We start from the raw sequence: 19,848 nt of genomic DNA, 5'->3' as shown, positions 1-19,848 counted from the left end.
CACAGATAATGTTAATATCATCCATGTACATTATCTGTGCCTATGTTATGTTATTATTTATTTATTTTATTTAAAGATTCGGGTGGCCAAGTTCAAATCCCAGAACGCAGCTCTAACTTTTCTAAGTTATCTGCGTTATAATAAATCAAAATATCACTTGCTTTAACGGTAAAGGAAAACATCGTGAGGTGACACCCGCATGCCTGAGAGTTCTCAAGCAACGCACTGGACCAGCGTGGTGGAATACGGCCTTAACCCCTTCTCATTGTGGGAGGAGACACCTGCCATATATATAGTGGGCCGGTAATGGGTTGATATGATATTGATATGATATTGATAATGAAAGTTTCATCACCTATCGTAACTAAGATCCCCTGTCATACCGTATACTCTTAAGTATTATTTTGAGAAGTTCAACCACTTTCAGAGGTTTTATTCTATGTTGAAATTTGCAGTTAAATTAAAAACTTTTTAATTACCTGGTAATTTTTCTAGCTTGTGGTATATGACAGCGAAGCTGGCTGCTTTGGAAGCAACCTTTTCATACCCTATCATTATCCATATTATAGTTACCTTGTTAAAATAACTCTTAACTATCCTTACCTGCAAATGACCCACTGGTGCAGATGACCCAATAAGGGCTGGCGGGCATTAATAAAACCTGTGGCTTGAAGTTTTGAGGACCTCCCTAAGGTGATGATTGTATGCTCTTTGGAAGTCCCGTATTCATCCCCGCGAGGGGCAGTTTTGGAATTTATAACTTCCTTTTTCTCTCTGGTCAGGTCTCGTCGGAGGCTTCGGTTGTGCCTAGCCTACCATCGAGCATTTCGGTACGATTCCGCTTACAAACCTTAATATACTTGTAACTGCCATACCCCTAACAGACTAGCCCGCTACCATCTTAGCCTGCATCATCACTTACTACCAGATAAGATTACTGACAAGGGCTAACTTGTAGTGGAATAAAAAAAGCACTTTTCAAGGCATTACATTGGCTAACGATTTTAAAACTTGTAAAGAGAATTTACGATACCTAACAATTTATAAACGAATTCAAAGAAGTAGTTCACTATGAGTTTAGGAACCAAATCGAAATCAAATTACTAAGCGAGGCAATTATATTAAAAGGATGCGGTTGGTCGTTCGTTCAGTCTTTGAAATAAAAAAAGGATAGCGTATCATAACGTGAAAAGGGAAACTTACCTCCAGTCTCAAGAGATACTTTACAATCTATATTTCTTTAGATGAGTACCTACTTTGTAAAGAATTTAAGACTTTATTTATTACTGCAAACACATACATTATTTATTTTAGGTCATTAGTGGAATAACGTTAAGTACCATTAATTTTTAAAAGACTTTTTTTCAAATCATTCGATATGTACCTAAAAAAACAATCGCAATAAAATATGTGGTTTGCACACTCGTTTACCTAATGATTTAATTTTAGTATTGTCCTAGTTTGACATTATTTATGCCTGCTTATTCGGTAACTGTAGGTATGGGCAAAGGTGCTCTTATGTTACCATCAATATTTTAATACGTAGTCGTAATAGTATGCAGCTATCAGAAGGCCTTAATATCCCCTATGTATTAGGAGAAATGTGACTTATTGCTTTACGGCTTTGGGTTCTAGTCCATTTAGAGTAACCCTAGGCTCCAGGTGATTATTTTTTTTTAACAGTCTATAAAAATAAATTAATTGGGTGAAAAAAAAAGTTATACAAAAGAAACTACATTCGATTATGATAACACAGTTTTTTATTATCTCAATAATAGGTTGAAATGAATCAAACAAATTTTTTTAATGTATAAGGCAACAATGTATGGGCTGTACAACACATAAAATACTATACAAATATTGTCATATTATGAACTCGACAAAATAAGACGAAAGTATATGCGGAATTCTCCATACAGATGTATTCCCATATTACCTTCACCTAAAAATGCCTCTTAAAGCTAAATACTTAAGAAAATCTAACACTGTAAAATGACAAAATACACTTTTTTACCACAATGCTCAGAGGAGTCAAAGACAAACATGAAAAGAAAATTCGAAAGAAAGAAAGAGAAGGTGTAATCTTTCTTAAAATTGTATGCCAAAAATACTTGAATCGGCTCAGTTTTGGATAAGAAAACAGGGTTATACGAAACGACGAATTTTATAGGTCAAACCGTTCGGAGCTCCATCAGTCCCTATCGCACTCTACGGGGAAACACAGGCTTAGCGCGACGGCAATAGTTTTTTCAAATACCTGTTCATCTAGAAAATTTGTGCTAGCTATATTATCGTCTTAACTATTTCTACGTTTCATTTTAAAGTACGTTTATATAAAACCGTACCGTACGCGGATTTGATTCACGCATGCCGTTAATTTTGTCTAATTCTCTGGAAATGTTATTCTTGAATTATAATTGTCAGATATGCAAAGAAAGATAAAAACATATAATGTAAATTGTAAATAATAAAAACGAAGAACTTGCGGCTTCACACCTTTTTTTATGTGCCTCTTCTTTTTTCACTGCCATTGAAGTGTGCGGTCACCCAGATATTGTCATTCCAGCTTAATGTGATATGTTTATAAGTATTACACATATCAAATAAGATGAAAGTTAAATATCCAAGTAATAGTGTAAAAAGTCTTTTTCTTTCATTTTTTCAAATCTGCTTTTATACGGCTCAGGTACTGTTTACAATGTTGACAACAAAACGAACCAATAATAATATTTTACGATATTAGTTTCCGGTAAGTTATTTCACAAAATATATAGTTATTTATTATATTTGGAAAAACATTATATATATCAATGAATCTTGTAGTGACGTCACAACATGTTAATAGCGTAGCGTATCGGCCATCCTGTGACACGGCTGTATCTCACGACGCTCTGGCAACATCTGTTTGCGCTTCATCAGAACCTGGAAACAGAAAGAAGTCGAGCAGTAACGGGGCTCTCATAAATTTATTAAAAGATGGGCAGCGGTCATCAACGTTCATGATATGTTTTTTGCTATAATATAATTATTTACTTTAGGTGAAACTGACGTAGATCATATGGGCAACTACAGAAGTAACACAGATTCCATATTTGGTAGGACAAAAAGTTATTAGTCCCGGGTAGGTCACAGAAACAAGACATATTATATCCTAATATAATATTAAGGATTACATGTATGATAAAAAAGCCTGGGTATGAATTCCTCTAACTTCATTGACTGTGCGATGGTGATTAAAAAAAAAACCTGGCTAAGTTTGCTGTGGGCTCTTCTCAGACCAGGGCGCGTTTGGAACCCTCCCAATATGTTATTGTTTTAGGCTTCTGATCGAGCAATGACTTCTTATTTAGGACTTTTTAACTAACAAATTAAGAACCCGTCCGAAGCTCTTTAATTTCTGAGAAACTTACGAAGTTATGTCGTAGAACTACCTTTCTCACACTACTTTCCTAAACAATATCTTATATACCAGATTACATAAAAATCGTCATACTGCTTTCCAATTATATAATCTGTCATTATGTATTCTCTCAATTCCACATTTATAATTAACTAATACCCTTAATGAAAAGCTGTGTAAATGAAATTAGCAAATTTGATTTTTGTAAAAAGAGAGAGATGAAAGAGTAGTTAGAGAACGTAATACTAAATAGTAGTACGCACTCTTTTCTCTAGTACCCTAGCGAGTGCAGTGTACTCTACATACAAATCTATCTCCAGAAGTGCACACCATACATTTTCAGATGATGACATATGACTATTTTTTTGGTGAAACTACCATGAAAATACGGATCTCAGGTAATACTATATGCGTATGTCCTTCCAGAAGGATTTGTTAATAGAAAAGTTATTTTTACTATTCCGCAAAAGCATTTTCTCAAGTAACAATAATTAAATGAAATGACAAATTTGTTCAAAATTTTAAACATGGCAATAAGAAATAATTAGTCTTAGCCGAGATATTTCATCGTGTAGATGCTATGAATTAATAACCTCATATTATAATATGCTGGGTTTTTCTGTTTCAGTCAATTTTTATTTTAAGATTTTATTTATAATTGTATTTTTACCAACTGTAGCACAAACTGGGACGATTGTATCGACACTTTTTTGTAACATTACCTAAAAAGTAACATTTAACGCTCATTGTTTATTGTAGAAACGTATAATAAGTTGTATACTGTAGCAATTATTTTTATTTGTAATTTGTAAATTGTATAATTATTAATTGAAATACTGTAGGACCAATAGCCAAATTTAAAACTCGTAGTGACAAGCTATATTAAGAATTATTTAGTATTTCTCGGGTACCCATATAAAAAGCAGTTTTGTGCGTCGTCTGTTTACACTCTCACTTCGTAATAGTTTAAGGCTAGATATTTGTTTTGTAGCGTCAAAACTTTATCATCGATACTGTAAGTATCATATCAGAAACTTTATCACTTCTTTCTTATTACAAAATAATAAAATTCACAATTGTAATTGTCATAAGAGCGTGTCATAAACGAACTAGAACTCTGATTGAAAGTTCGATTTTGCAATTCTGATGATTTCTAGTATTCACATTATTAGTAAGTAACTAAGAGAATAACGAATAAATTTTCGTTACAGCTAACTTCGATAGTTCTTCTGCCGGGACCTCCTACTTAAATTCACAGCGCACACCGTTGTGCCAGGGAGGTCGTCAAAAAAGATCTAAGAACTAAAAAGTAACAGACATTGTTTACATTATAAACCATATAAGGAAAAATAGACTTTAAGTTATAAGTCCTTCAACATTGCTGTTAGTGTTGACCCACCGATTCCGGTTAATTAGATTAGTCGTGATAGTAAGCTAACATATGTGATCAGAGTCTGAGTTTAGAGGCAGACAAACCAATATCATAATAAGGAAATTAAAATACAATTTTAATTTAATTTGATCAAGTTTGTTATCAATATTTTATTAAAATTTATTATTATAAATAAATAATAAATAAATATACTACGACAATACACACATCGCCATCTAGCCCCAAAGTAAGCGTAGCTTGTGTTATGGTTACTAGGATGCCTGATGAATATTTTTATGAATAATATACATAAATACTTAGAATATACATATAAACACCCAAATATATTAAAAATATAACCTAAAATAAACTATGTAAAGCTAAATAAAATCTAAAATGTCTTGGAAGCAACCGCAGCGAGGCACAGTTCCTCAGATGTTTGCAGCATTCTTATTTCAATAAAACATCATACTTGTTCAAATTAAATTAAAATTAAAATTTATAAAAAAAAAAAAAAAAATTAAGAAAAGAATGTATTTTCTTTTCATTTAATTTTAACATACAAAATATTGGAATAAAACTTACAAAAAGCTTAAATAAAACTTTAACCTATTACTTCACAGATAGTCGCCGCGTCGATAGTCAACGAACTAATTCTTTTTGCACAACAAAGCAAGCAGGGTGCTGTTTTTTTGCGCATAAAAGTACAAGTACTTCGGTTATCAGGTGAGGCAGTTAAATCAGGCTCCGACTTCTATAAAGCTCCTACGCTACGCGTTAAGCTGTCTTTATTTAGTATTTCTTAATTCCTCTACACCTTAATGATTTACAGAATCATTTTTGCAATTCTGCCACTATTTGTTGAAAATTCTGCATAAAATAGTAAATAAAATAAAAAAGGGATTCCTTTTTAACATACAGTTGCATTTCTAAGACAATGTGGCGGTGTTTTCGTTTTTAAACGATGTATTAATTTCTGGTGGGAAGCTATTTGGAGAAAATCCTGTCAGGTAATGAATTATTAGAAATGCGAACATTTCCTTACCCTACTAAGTATTCCGTATGGCAGCATAGTGGAAAGGGTCACCATATGTACAACGCACAACTATGCCTCATCATTTTCAATATAATGTGAATCGCATTGTTATACCGGACTTCAAGGGTGTTACCTATAGTTTTTAGTTGTAGTACTTTGTAGGGATTACATATCAGATGAGCACCGCAATAGTTAAGTTACTTCCAGGCATGAGGCTACCCTGATGCCTGGAAGTAGCTTAGCATTTGCGGTGGACAGCAATGGTCTGTCTGATTTATTTAATTTTTCGTTCTTTTTCTTTCAATCCGTAATATCTCCGTTTCAATCTTGTGTACTGTTGTAACTAAGACTTTGTGGTTAAGTTGTGGCTTTTAAATCTTCTTTGTTTAGAATAGTTTCATCGAATCAAGTTCTTTGCTTTGCTCTTCTTTCTTGACTGTTGATTGTAGAAGTGATGATGGTTAGTCTATAAAGGACACAGTACTTGTAAGTAGGTTGGGGAGGGTACAAACTACATTAAAAGCACTGCGATCCTTATAGCATATTAACCTAGAAATATAAAGTTATGGTATTTTTCACGTGCGAAGTCTTTGGTAGTAATAATGTAACTTCCAGATTATGGAGACGTCGAATGTCACCTGTCCAGCTTTCGTCAGTTAAGTATCGGCGGTGGAAAGGCAAAAAAAGTTAGAGCGACAAATTCATATTTTTTGGCTAGAAGAAAAAGCAAACTTCAAGGGACTTTTCTTTGTAATACGAGAATAGACAGAATAAGTAAATTAAAACTGAGAGAAAACTTTTTTGCCCGTTCACCTACGAACTGGTCTACGGCGGATATTAGACTTTTGAACAAATCATTTATTTAGTGAAACTGTTATTCAACAATTATATAATATACACTTTAAATAAATAAATTATAAAATGCATGAAAATATCGGAAGGATCATTATTAGTTCATGATAGTGGCACATACAAATATGCGAAACATGACTTCGCTCGTGAAAAACTATAGACTAATCTAATTAAAGTCACTATATCTATGAAATTCACATTAATATATACCTTATATCTAAGGCCAAACAAGGGCTTCCAGCTTGCGTGCACGATATCATGCCAATTTTTGACTAATTATATTCATGCTGGTTTGAGACATAACAAAAGTACGACGCAAGCTTGGACGCGTTTGTATTGCCCTGACTTAAATTACAGTGTATTTAAGAATTTCGGAACAACTAAAAAATTGCCTGATAACTTGATGAATACAATTTAAAAATTAGCGCTAAGAAAATTTTTACAGGTTATCTGGTGGGATGCTTTCTTATCTTTCGTTTTGATGCATCCTTTGGAGAACTAGGAATGAAGTACCGCCGTATTATTTAACGTTCTTACACGAAGCTGCTTGCAAACTGATTGAATTTGAGTAAACTGCAATACTTTTCTCCGTTTAGACCGCGATTTTTTTGCCATTGCCGAGGATCTGTTTGGTGTGGAGTATACGGATTGAAGAAATTATAAATTAAACCATACAGATTCTCCTGCTGTTCGCGGAGTAAAGCAAATTAAGCTTAATTTTCATAATATATTATGAGTTTCCGCAAAGTAACGCATGCTTCTATCCAATACTTTTTACTACGCATCGTACCGGTACACTAAATATCGGTACTTTTTTGCATTACTAGCTGCGAGTTAACCCTCCCACCAGACCTGTCAGTTTAGTGCTTATCAAATTTGCACGCTGGCATTTTAGTACCGAAACACCATAAGGTCAAATTAAAATAAAAGTGTACTCCTGATTTTTATTTAGCAAAAGTTTTGCCAGGCGCTTGCCGAAGATAATGAATTTGAGCTTTAAACAAGGTGAATAAATCATATTTTACTCTGAAGTTACAGGGTTGCGACATTCGAAAACTATTGAGATTGCGAGCGTACAGATCTTCGGTATAATATCACAGGAAAATTATACGTCACACAATTGTCTTTCGTGCGCAGTTAGGATTTTAATATGACAGAAACGAAGCCGGTTATAGCTCAGCATTCTCCTACTAAGTTCATTAACTGGATAATAGGTATGATTCCGTTTAATAATATTTCTTTATTAGACTACTTATATACATAATTTTTTTTCAATTAAATAGTATTTTTATATCAGACTATAATTATATTATAACTTTTCTATTATATTAGGTTGGGGAAAAAGTTTCTTCGCATTTTTTATGAAAATTCAAAACATTTTTTTAGTATAGTATAGTTTATTTACATTTAACTAGAGTATGTAGGTATCATTTTGTTCGACAACTTTTTGCCATCTTGTAGGTAGGGACATAATACCATTGCTATAGAAATTTTGGGGCTTCTGATCAAAAAACCGCGACAAGTAGTTTTGGCAGTCCTCTTGTGATCTTGACCTGACACTGCCTGAAGAATTCTGAAGAGACCGAAATATGTCGAAATCTGAAGTTGCAAGTACTATACGGCGGATGCATTAACACCTCCCAGCCAAACTCTCGAATTTTTGCTGAGTGGCTAAAGATGTGTGAGGTCTAGCGTCCTCATGATGAAAAACCACACCCCTTCCACTGATTAATTCCGGCTGCTTTCTTTCAACTTCTTGCTTTAATCTCATCAGCTGTTCGTTTTTTTTTCAATCATTTTTCTTTCTGTAAATTTAAACTTTAAATGATACCAGCCAGAGATGAAAACCAGCCAGATACAAATAGTATAGCCAAAGAGATTTTATTACAAGTTCATACATACTATAATGCGCAAAGACTTTTTCCCCAACCTATTGTACACAATATTTATTTACATGATATTCTCCATCATCAGACCCTGATGACTATGCATCAGCTTACTTCTCATTGAGGTTAAAGATTCGAATCTAAACTCTGTGCTTATTCGTTAATCGGCTTGGAAGTCCTACAATCAGCTTGGAACTCGCTCGTAGGCTCTTATATTGTACAGTCTTAGGTGTAATGTATGTACAAATTCAAACTAAATCAACTTCGGATGTTATTGACATTGGATAACAATATTTATTATTTAATCTTAATCAACAATCGTGCTATTTTTCTTCAAATACAATATGATAATTTAACCAACATGTGCCGAAATTATACGCCGTGGGAACATTCAAAAACAATAATTGCAAAAATCACAGTATGGAATAGAACGAGACGTCAACAATTTAATGTTTCGCTTGCATAACAAATATGCTAGTTTTTTCTGATGTATAGACAACTAACACACAGAGAGACCAAACCAACTTAACCGAATGTATCAATGTATCCAACCGAAACGGAAACTTTCAATGTCCCAAAAGCAACTATTTGATTGACCATTACCATTTTATTTACATTATTAGGAATTAGTATTATCATATATTACTTGTTACATTTTATAAATTTTTAATGAAGTCAATCATTACAATGGTATAAACGGAGTTGGAAACGCATGTGTTTTATGTTTTCGATGTTTATAAAATATATGTTTTACTACGATGTAATTACATTGTAATTATAATCTCCAGATTTATAAAATATCTAAGTGATATGATATCTTTAAAATATTTGTATCTTACCTATGAGGGATATAACACTTTAATTATTCTCCTACTAACTACTGAACTTACTGTAATATAAATTATGAATACCTACAGATGATAAAAATAAGTGTATTATCCCCTCTAATTAAATTTTATTATTATTAATAATAATCTAATCAGCCAGTCATTTTTAAAAAGTATATTTGAACACGTTTAAATTAAGTTTTGAAAATATTACAGAAAAGATAGAGCCATTGCTCTGAGTAGAACAGCATTTAGATAAACAAAGCGGAAATTTTTAAAAGGTTTATAAAACTCGTGGTGGCGGTCTTATTATGATTTAAAATGTCACAAAGCAAAACATCTGAAGTATAAGAGTTGAAAGAAGTACATGTAAAAATTACAGGCAAATTACAACAGTTTCTTTAAGCACAGTTATGTGTGAAGGTACCTATCTTCTAATTAATGTTATTGTGTGCTCTGTTATACAAATACAATTTTTAAAGAAGGCAAATTTACATATCTCTTTAAATAATCCTTTTTAAAATAGAGGGAATATTGTGAATATTCCCTAAACAAAAAAACAATACAAATCATTTTTAAATTGTACATCATATGCAAGCATTAGATTAGTACCTACAGTCCTATTCAAACTTTATGATTTCTCGAACTTCGAGTGTTTCGATCTACAGAATTGAATATTCGGTTTCAGCATATCATCGGGACGATACGCGTACAGTTAAACTACAGGCGCAAAACTACGCTCAAAGCTTACTTCGACGACATAAAGTTTGCATCAGACTGTACAAACATATCTTCAAAATAAACAATACATTCAAGATTACAAGTCATAGTTCAAACCTAAGTACAAATATGAATATAACATTTCAGATGGCTTGCAGAACATTAGAATGTAATTTACCAAAACCAGAATTAATTGACTTCAAGGGAGAATATTACAGACATTTTTTTTAGCGGTTTTAAAGAATATTGAAAATAAAACAATAAATAGGTGTTCAGCGCTGCGATCGATCAGAGAAAGCTCGCAACAAAAGCAATAAGAAGCCCCAGTAACTTATGTACCTAAGTAACATGCGCATGGACATGTAGCTTGCACTAGTAGCTCGTGCGAGTAACTTGAATACCTCATTGAATTTATATATGCAGTTATATGTGGTAAGTAGGCGACAGATTGCAAATCAACTGATTGCTCCGTGGATTTTATTTATTTATTTAATGAAAAATATACATTTTTTATGTTAACATAATAATATCTGTTACGGCGTAACAAAAACCCAGTCGGGTTTATCCGTACACCGGTATTCAACGTTAAGCGCTCGGAATTATAAGTAGGTAAAGTATTTTAAAGCTACATACAAAATATGACGGGTAGTTCTAAAAAAATATAAAAAATAATGATCGCGTTTCAACAAGTTCCACATATCGCACTTTATCGTTTGAGTAAACTTTACACAGGATGTTCCAGCTGTTTAAGCACCGGATACACTAGGGAACATTTTGTCCCGCAACATGACGCGCAACACAAAATATACGTGACGCTGCAACGTTGCATAGTGTCCCGCAACATGACCCACAACATTGTACGTGACGCGGGGCATGTTGCTTGCTCCCGCCTCGAGAGCGAGCGCACGTGTCCCGCGTCAGTGTTGCGCCATTTGTCACTGAGTGTAGTCGCGTACGCAACGTGCCTTTAAAATGTCTGTAGTGTGGGGAAATGATACCGTGCTTTTGCTTATAGAGCTTTACGAAAGTCGTGACTTGTTGTGGAATACTTCACACCGTGACTATCGAAATAAAATAAAGAAAAATGATGCATGGGAGGATATTGCCAAGGCGCTTAAATTGCCTAGAAAAGAAATAGAAACCAAAGTTCATACCCTGCGTTCGCAATTTGTCCGAGAAAGGAAGAAAGTGAAATCGTCAAAAACTACTGGTAGTGGACGAGAGGACGTGAAGTCCAGTGCATGGTTTGCGTACGATGCAATGAAATTTTTGCTAAAGGGAGCCACAACTTCTGGAAGCTTGGACACTTTGGACACAAACGTAAGTCATACTTTAGTTATTTTGTCATTTGTAATCAGTAATCACGGTCACATCACTTGCGACAAATTTAGCGCAAACGGATTTATTTTTATTTATAATTTATTTATATTTATTTATTTATAATTTATTGTACGGACACACAAGGAAAGGAAAAGTAACAAATTAATACGTACCTATAATATTTACATAAACTAAGATTTGTACACACCTCACCCACAAAACTTCACTTCTAAAAGGATTGACGTTGTTCAGTAACATTAAAAGAAAAAATATAGTACAATACTAGTTTATTCATTTAAAAATTATTCTGCCAGGGAACACGTCCTTCTTCACTCATGAAATATTCAGCAAATTTGTTTCTTATTTCCATTGCAGATTCAGGGTAGCGTCTTCCCATAGCATTTAAATTCGACATATTAACAGAGCCAGTTTCTCTGCGCCAAGATCCTTCTAAAATATCGTGATCCACATTTTCAGAATCAAAAGTCCCATGTGGGTTGTACAGTGATCTCGATTGACTATTTCGCCTTAAAAAATTATGGAGGTATACGCACGCCATTACAACAACTTCAGCATTAAAGGGTAGGATGGTTATGGGAGTTCGGAATATACGAAATACAACACCTAAGATACCGAACACATTTTCGACAATTCTTCTAGCTCTTGACAATCGATAGTTGAAAATGCGTCTTGTTGTACCCACGTCATGATTACCGGGATATGGCTTCATCATGTTTTCTGTCAGTGCAAAGGCGCTGTCTCCTACAAGTACGTAAGGCATATTCGGCCCATCTTGTCGTATTGGGTCTGGAGTTGGCCAGTTGAGTTGGTTATCAGCTAAAGCTTTATAAAAAGCAGTCTCTTGGAATACTCCACTGTCAGAAGATTTTCCTTTAGCACCACAATTTGCATAGATAAAATTGTAATTTGCATCGACAATACCCAATAGGACAATACTAAATTGTTCCTTATAGTTAAAATAGTCACTTCCCGAATTCGAAGGAGCTTGGATTAAAACGTGTTTACCGTCTATAGATCCAACGCAATGCGGAAAATTCCATATATTTTCAAAGCTTTTAGCCTTGGTTTTCCATTCATTTGGAGTAGCTGGGATCTGTAAAGAAATAATGATACATTAAATACTATTTTTGCGTACTAATAATTAAGGATTCATGTCTAACAGATGTTTGATATAATACACTACGTGTTTTATACTTAGTATATTCTTATTATAATAATTAACTTAATATTTATATCATTAATTTTTCAGAGTCCACAAAGCCAAAACTCGATTTCGTCTCCGGATGAAGATGTCGTTATACATTCTCAATCTTCCGTTCCGGAATTTCAATCTCCTCATCAACTAGAATCGCAATCTACGAGTACCATTGATCAAGCAGAGCAACCCACAACCCCTGCACTAACACCTTCATCGTCGCGACCAACTCGGAAGAGGAGCCACCCCAATGAAGATAGATTGGAGGAGGCTTATGAAGTTCTGCATGCTGCTAAAAACAGAATGATGTCCCGAGATGAATTCGATGTTTATGGACAGTACGTAGGAACTGAGTTACGTGCATTAAATGACGAACATAGTGTAATTATGGCTAAATATTATATTAATAATATTTTATTAGATGCACGCTTAGGAAAATACCGTACAAGTTATAATAATCAAAGCCAGTCAGTTGTTCAACAGGGCTATAGCACTGCATCCAGTGATATTAGCCCCGAGCCTTCTGAAGAGCATATTATACAAAATATACTTGCAAATATGGATTCCTCGAGCACTAATAGCATTGATGGCACTAATACTAATTAATTTACGTTGATCGCTATATCCATCTTGTACTCTTTAAAATTTATTTTACTGAAGATTAAAATACAATTATAAATAAAATTATGCGTTTTCTTCAACTTACCTTTACAAATATCTTCAATTTTTTTATCAGTTCTTTACAAACTTCTGGTACTATTTTACGTATTAGTTGTTTTGACACTCGAAAAGTGTACGACAAAGAAGCATAAGAATCTCCAGTCGACAAGTACCTCAATGTAATGGCTAGTCTGATATGAGGACTAATAGCGTTCCGTAATATTGTATCCTGTTTGGCTATGGAAGGTGCGATCATTTGCAATAATATTTCAAAATCAGATGATGACATGCGAGTAAAATTCACAAACGATCCGTCAGACATTCGGAGATCACTTAAAATATTAACTCTTCTATCTCGTTGTAATAAGAAATTCCGCATCCACCACCTTCTCTTTCTCTTACGTTTCAACACACTCGATATAATTACTATGTACGCAGCACTAATAGCCACAACCTCCTCGGGCGACATTTCTATAAACACTGAGAAGTGTGGTCGACGAAATGTTCCGCGACATGTATGTCGGCACATTCCACGTAGTTGTTGAGGAACATGTTCCGCAACATGTTGCTCCATTTGTCCCCTAGTGTATCCGTGGCTTTATTATTACATTTATTAGTTTGAAAGTAAAATGTCTTAAGTTTCTCCTTTATGTTTTTAGCGTTTATTTCCTGCTTTAGTTTATAAGGCAAGCTGTTCAGCAAAGTCGGCACTAGACAATCCAGGGTCTGCCTTCCGTACGTACTTTGTGGAATAATAAGTTGGGAGTTTGACATACTGCGCGTTATTATTGGTAGTTTAATCTGTTTTTGGAGATTTTTCTTGAAAAAGTTCTCCATTAATAAGGTATATTTAATTAATGGAGGGATCTTTAAGTGAACTTATATAAGTGAGAAGGTATATAGAACGTGAATTTACATTCGTCATTTGGTCTGGTAGTAGTAAAGCTTTAGTGTCTACGTATGTACATATATCTTTTAAAGCACGTTTTTGTGATACCCTAATCCTAGCTCGGCACTCGCATGATGTGATATCCGATACACAGCTAAAATATTTTTTCGTAACGATCTTATAATGTAAATAATATTTTTGTTACCTTTTAGTGTAAAAGTTTGTTTTATAAATATAACTTAAAACAAACTAAATAAAATCTAAAACGTCTTCGAAACCAAAAGATATTTTTAAACATCTTTTATTTTTTGGGCGAGCGCGTAGGAACACTATAACACTTAAACCAACACGAAACCCACCATCGATTTCAGCCTAAAAACACTCGCCGAAACCCATTGAAAGATTATTCGGCTGAAAGATGCACGATCTGTTTGAATATACTGTAAAGAGGTAAAAACTAGGTAGCTAATAGTTTAGAGTGTGTGAAAAATAAACTCGTATATAAAGAACCTAAGCCTAAGAAGTCTTTCAAGTGGATTTTAAAATGTTTTTAAAGTTATCCTGATATTATTTCAGTGTTGAATATAGCGCTTATGGTGCTGGTTGTAACTTGGTTATATGGTGATCTCAAATGCCCTAATCGGTTTCTACGCGACATCTTACCAAAAGTTATCTTTAAATTTGAATAAGTTAAATATTAAAAAACATTCTTACATGTTTTTTTTTTCTTTTTTTTTCTACGACAATACACACATCGTCACCTAGACCCAAAGTAAGCGTAGTTATGGGTACTAAGATTACTGATAAATATTTTTATGAATAATATACATAAATACTTAGAATATGCACATAAACACCCAGACACTGAAAAACATTCATGCTCATCACACAAACGTTTTCCAGTAGTGGGAATCGAACCCACGGCCTTGGACTCAGAAAGTAGGGTCGCTGAAAACTGCGCCAATCGACAATTAGTGTATCTGTGTTTTTATTTACTCCATCGCACTTGTTTTTTAACGCTAAAAATTAATGAAAATATCCTTTACACTATAAGACAAGTTATAAAAAATAAAATGTACTTTTATCGTTCGCAGGTTTGTTAAGCTCTTGCTAGCTTAGGCTATCACTTTAACGGTGTTACTACTTCGCTAGAGTATTGCTTCAAGGAATTGCTTTGAACCTATATAACCTAGCTTCTGTAGTAACAGAATACCGCTTATGTACATCGTTATGTAATATATCGCTATGAATGAAACATTACAAAGCTCCTGTAATCACTATACAGAATACTCGTAAGTATCACCTATCTACTAGGTACAAATATGGGTACTATCTGTGGTATATATACTATATCACAGATCATACTGCGAGCCTACGTTACGGAATAAATAATTATGAATTAGTTAACCCATCGTCAAAAAGTTACGAGTATAAAAGAAGGTGCCTACTTCAAATATATTCTGATATCACATTTTATGTTTTATCAGTATTCTTTTTGTTGATTGACTGGCGCTTGGACACAATCTCAGCTTATTGGAAGTGCGAATGTGGTCTAAGATGATCAAGTTTTTCGCTTCTAAACATTTTGCTACGGAACAAAACAAAGCTTTACCACCACTGGCGTAAGGGGCTACTTCTTTTTTAATGCGCTAAGGATGCATATTAACGTCACTATATAGTTCAAATAAAATTAAAATATGACAAAAACAAATTTCCGCAAAGTCGCCTGGTGAATTATCTTAAATCGTACGAGTGGATAATTTGATCTCAACGTAATACCAACATATTATGCACCTAATGCACATAGTACCTTCAGAATCAGCTCTTTCGTTTCTGGAAATAGTAAAGCAGTAAAAAAACTTAATTATACTTAATTATACTAACTTAGGTTGTCTTAGGACCTGCTCGAAATTTTTACCGGTGATAATATTTCACATGATAATATTTCACTACTACAACTACTCTTTATTTTTGGTAATGCTCGAGGCTCTGAATAATTATGTCATACTTAACATTACTAACTTATGAATAATTTGCCTGCCTAATTTTCTTTAACTATATTTTTCTTTTTTTTATATTTTTTTTTAATAACTTTGTATAGAAGAGTAAAGATTGTAATAGGTAGGTATAGTTCATAGCGTACCTACCTATGTTTAATTTTTTTGTTTTCTTTTTTATATTTTATTGTAATAAAAAAATATTTTTAAAAAATACGTAAATTTATGAGTGCCTTCCTCTGCCTTCACGCCGAATTCATTTATAATAATCTAAAGCCTATATAGCACTTATTTATCCAATTCATTGTTTTTTATTATTTTGTATACTTAATTTTGTTTTGTTATCTTAAATTATTAATCGTATTCTAAAAATTATGTCAGTATAAACTAGTCTAGCAGTTATCTTAAAATTTAAATGTGTTTTTTTATTATTTGTACATTTTTATTTCATCCTGTGCTCTGTACACACTGATATCCGAGATGTAAACGTCTTTGATGTCAACCAGGGCACCAAGTCTGCTATTACAAAAGTGAGTGAGCGGTCAATAGCCTATAACAGTCCCCAGCTGGACTAAAGGCCTCTTCTAACGGGAGGGTTTGTCCATATACGCCACGCTGGGCACAATAGTTGATGACCGCAGAAGAAAGATGGTAATCATACCACAGAAGACGCGCTTAAATAAATCAATTAAAAAATGTTTATTAATTTTAAACAGTGTTGCCACAAATATAATTTGAGTTGGTATCCCATACTAGGTTAGCCTGTATTGTTCACTCGGTTACATTATGTTTTTTCACGAAAAATGATAGTGATAGAACTACAAAAAAGTGCTGCAAACAACCTTCTTTTACTTTATTTTATTTATTTATTTAGGAAAACCAAAAGCTTATATATTTTTTCTTGTCGAAGTTTCTACGTTGTGAGCTAAGTAAATGTTCACCTTATTACAGGTCTCACAACTTTTGTAAATAATTTCAAAATTAATTAATTGCATTTTAAATATAACTGCAATACAAAATTATTTTACTTATTAATAAGGTTCTAAAGTTAAAAAAAAAAACGTAGAATTAAAATAAAATTTTAAACATTAAAGTCCAAGTTTGATGTTGCACATAATATTTTAATAATTATTATTGCGGAAAGAGGTTCTGCCAGGAAGAGTTTGAGCCCTAGGACTCGAAGAAGCGACGGGATTGTCCACCTGAGGGCGAACCTCGGCTCAGGCGACGGGGATATTAGAGTGACGGGGTTTCGGATGGTGATTAGTCCGCACGCCTCAGAGGCCGTTGTGTGAGCGCACATCCGGACGACGTCAGAAGTCAGGGGCCTCGTCGTGCAGAGGTTGATTGTGTGTACATTATTGATTACATTGTCAGTAGTAATCTGATCGTCCGGGTCGTGAAGGAGATGTTTAGGCCTTCTCTTGTTAAGAGTGGCGCTAAGGTTGTGTGAGTATAAAGAAGGGATGTCGGATAGACCGCCCACCTAACACAATTGCAATATCAGACTTTGGCTCAAAGCAGGAGTAGTATGATTTAACTTGGCCACACTGAAATTGGTTTACATAGACGTTTGCACATGTACCAAATATAATGAATATTTGCGCAGCAACATGTGGCTTACAAACTTAGAACACGCGTACTTTACAAAAACCACAACCTATCAGACCACAAGCTAGGAATTTTATTTGATTAACTTATAAAAAAATCTAACATGGATTTAAAACTAACCCGTAAACTACCTCGTTGGTCCAGTTCTTAGCATGTTCAACTACGGATCACGAGACCCAGAGTTAGGATCCCGGGCCGGAAATTTGTTAGGTATTGAGTTTATTGTTAAGAAATTCTCAGTAGTTAGAAAAACGGTGGTGTAAACTACGAGTACCTTGACTCAGAGAGGCGTTAAGTCATCGTGCGCAGTTATTAAAGAGCATAGACCCACAGACACGCAATGGAGCAGCGTTGTGGGTCTATGTAGGCTGAGGGTGGATGGTGGAAAATTGCATTTGGTTTGTAAGAACTTTCACTTGGTTTGAAAATGGTTCAGTGACTTCACTCCATAAAAGTGAATAATAAAAAAGCCAGAGTCTGTTCGGCTAACAACTTCTATGATGAATGTAAATTTTCGTAAAAGTAACTATATTTAATAAACCTATTTAGTGTTGAGTGGATATGTTATAAAAATTTACTTACGGATTATTATATATACTAACACTTTTTTATTTTATGTTTTTTTTTTAATAAAAGGCTTAATTTAATATAATGAATTTAAAACTACATATACATATAGATTATCCTATAAATATTTGTCGCCGTGCTTAAGTTTAAAGTAATATGTTTTGAAAGCCAAACTGCGCTAACTTGACTTTAAGCGTTCATTATAAAAATTAAGCTTAATTTGCTACAAGTACTCCGCGAAAAGCAGGAGAATCTGTATGGTGTAATTTATAATTTCTTCAATCCTTAAACTCCACACCAAACAGATCTTCGGCAATGTACCCTCTACGCACGTTTCGCTCCGAAACCAGAGCATCCTCAGATGTTGACTTTACAGTGAATAATTGTTAAGATTATAAATTGCACCATATAGATTCTTCTGCTTTTCGCGGAGTATAGCAAATTAAGCTTAATTTTCATAATATATCATGGATTTCCGCAAAGTAACGCCTGCTTCTATCCAATATCTAATTATTCATAACTGTTAATAACTATTATGTTATTTATGAATTTTTAATGGATATTTGTTTCTTTTCTTTTTGTTTTTTTATAAATAAATATTACTAAAAGAGTGAAGTTAGTAATTGTTGTCCAGAATCTAAACTTATTATTTATAGTATTAAATCTTATTAAGTACTACAATAATGAAATAATGAATAGCGTGAACGTAGTTAAGAATTGTTGATGAATTAATGAAATTGAATGTGAATTTTCTTAATAGTTACTATATACAACCTGTATGCTGCTTTTACATTTCATATTATTATATAACACACAATTTATTTACATTTTATTTTATAAAATACATCGAATATTTTATAAAATGTTCTTATGGATCATATATATATTGTCATACTATATTTCTTACAAAATTTTAAGTGTGTATTCGTTATATTTCTTTATGGGTAAAATTTAATAGTATTAATAATAGTAGTAGTATTAGTGTACTACTTTTTTTTTTTTTGTTTTATAATGGATTAATTTAAACTAACATTTTCTATTTATCTATTAATTTAATTTAATGTATCTAGTATTATATTAGTGAAGATAGTATGAATCACGTGCAAAATGATGGATTACATTAAATTATATCATTAGTGATAGGTTCCACTGCTGGTACACATCCACTTATTATAATTATCTTGATTATATAACATGGAATCTGGTAGGAGGCTTTTGTTGATCAGGTCTCTGAGGACGCTGAAGTTTGCTAAGCCAGCTAGCTAGCTTACAAGTGGAAAACCTGAAGGTGGTATACGGTTCTCCGATATCCCTTAGTCGTCTCTTACGACACCCATGGGATAGGAAAGGGTGGAACATTCTACTCTACCGGTGCCACACGGCTTTTACTATAAACGGTTTCGACGAACAGTGACGTCTGCGGTTCAATTGGTCTCATCACTCATTGGCATCATGAAACTGTTCAACGGGTTACGTCCAAGTTCTTTAAGACTAA

General features: G+C 33.6%; 1 protein-coding gene across 1 annotated transcript in view; it reads right to left on the bottom strand.

Annotated features, from left to right (window-relative positions):
* Positions 1-11,627: 11,627 nt before the first annotated feature.
* LOC120635927 overlaps positions 11,628-19,848 on the bottom strand; it is a 65,334-nt gene continuing 57,113 nt past the window's right edge. The window contains exons 3-5 of the mRNA XM_039907139.1: positions 17,390-17,661; positions 13,336-13,870; positions 11,628-12,527 (exon numbers count right to left, since the gene is read on the bottom strand). Of these exons, the coding sequence (XP_039763073.1) occupies positions 11,709-12,527; positions 13,336-13,870; positions 17,390-17,661 (1,626 nt within the window). The 3' untranslated portion in view covers positions 11,628-11,708. The remainder of the gene's footprint in view (positions 12,528-13,335; positions 13,871-17,389; positions 17,662-19,848) is intronic.

The sequence above is a fragment of the Pararge aegeria genome, chromosome W (genome assembly GCF_905163445.1).
Source record: "Pararge aegeria chromosome W, ilParAegt1.1, whole genome shotgun sequence".
Classification (NCBI taxonomy): domain Eukaryota; kingdom Metazoa; phylum Arthropoda; class Insecta; order Lepidoptera; family Nymphalidae; genus Pararge; species Pararge aegeria.
The sequence above is the reverse complement of the archived record's forward strand: the minus strand, read 5'-3'. Positions and strand labels throughout refer to the sequence as shown.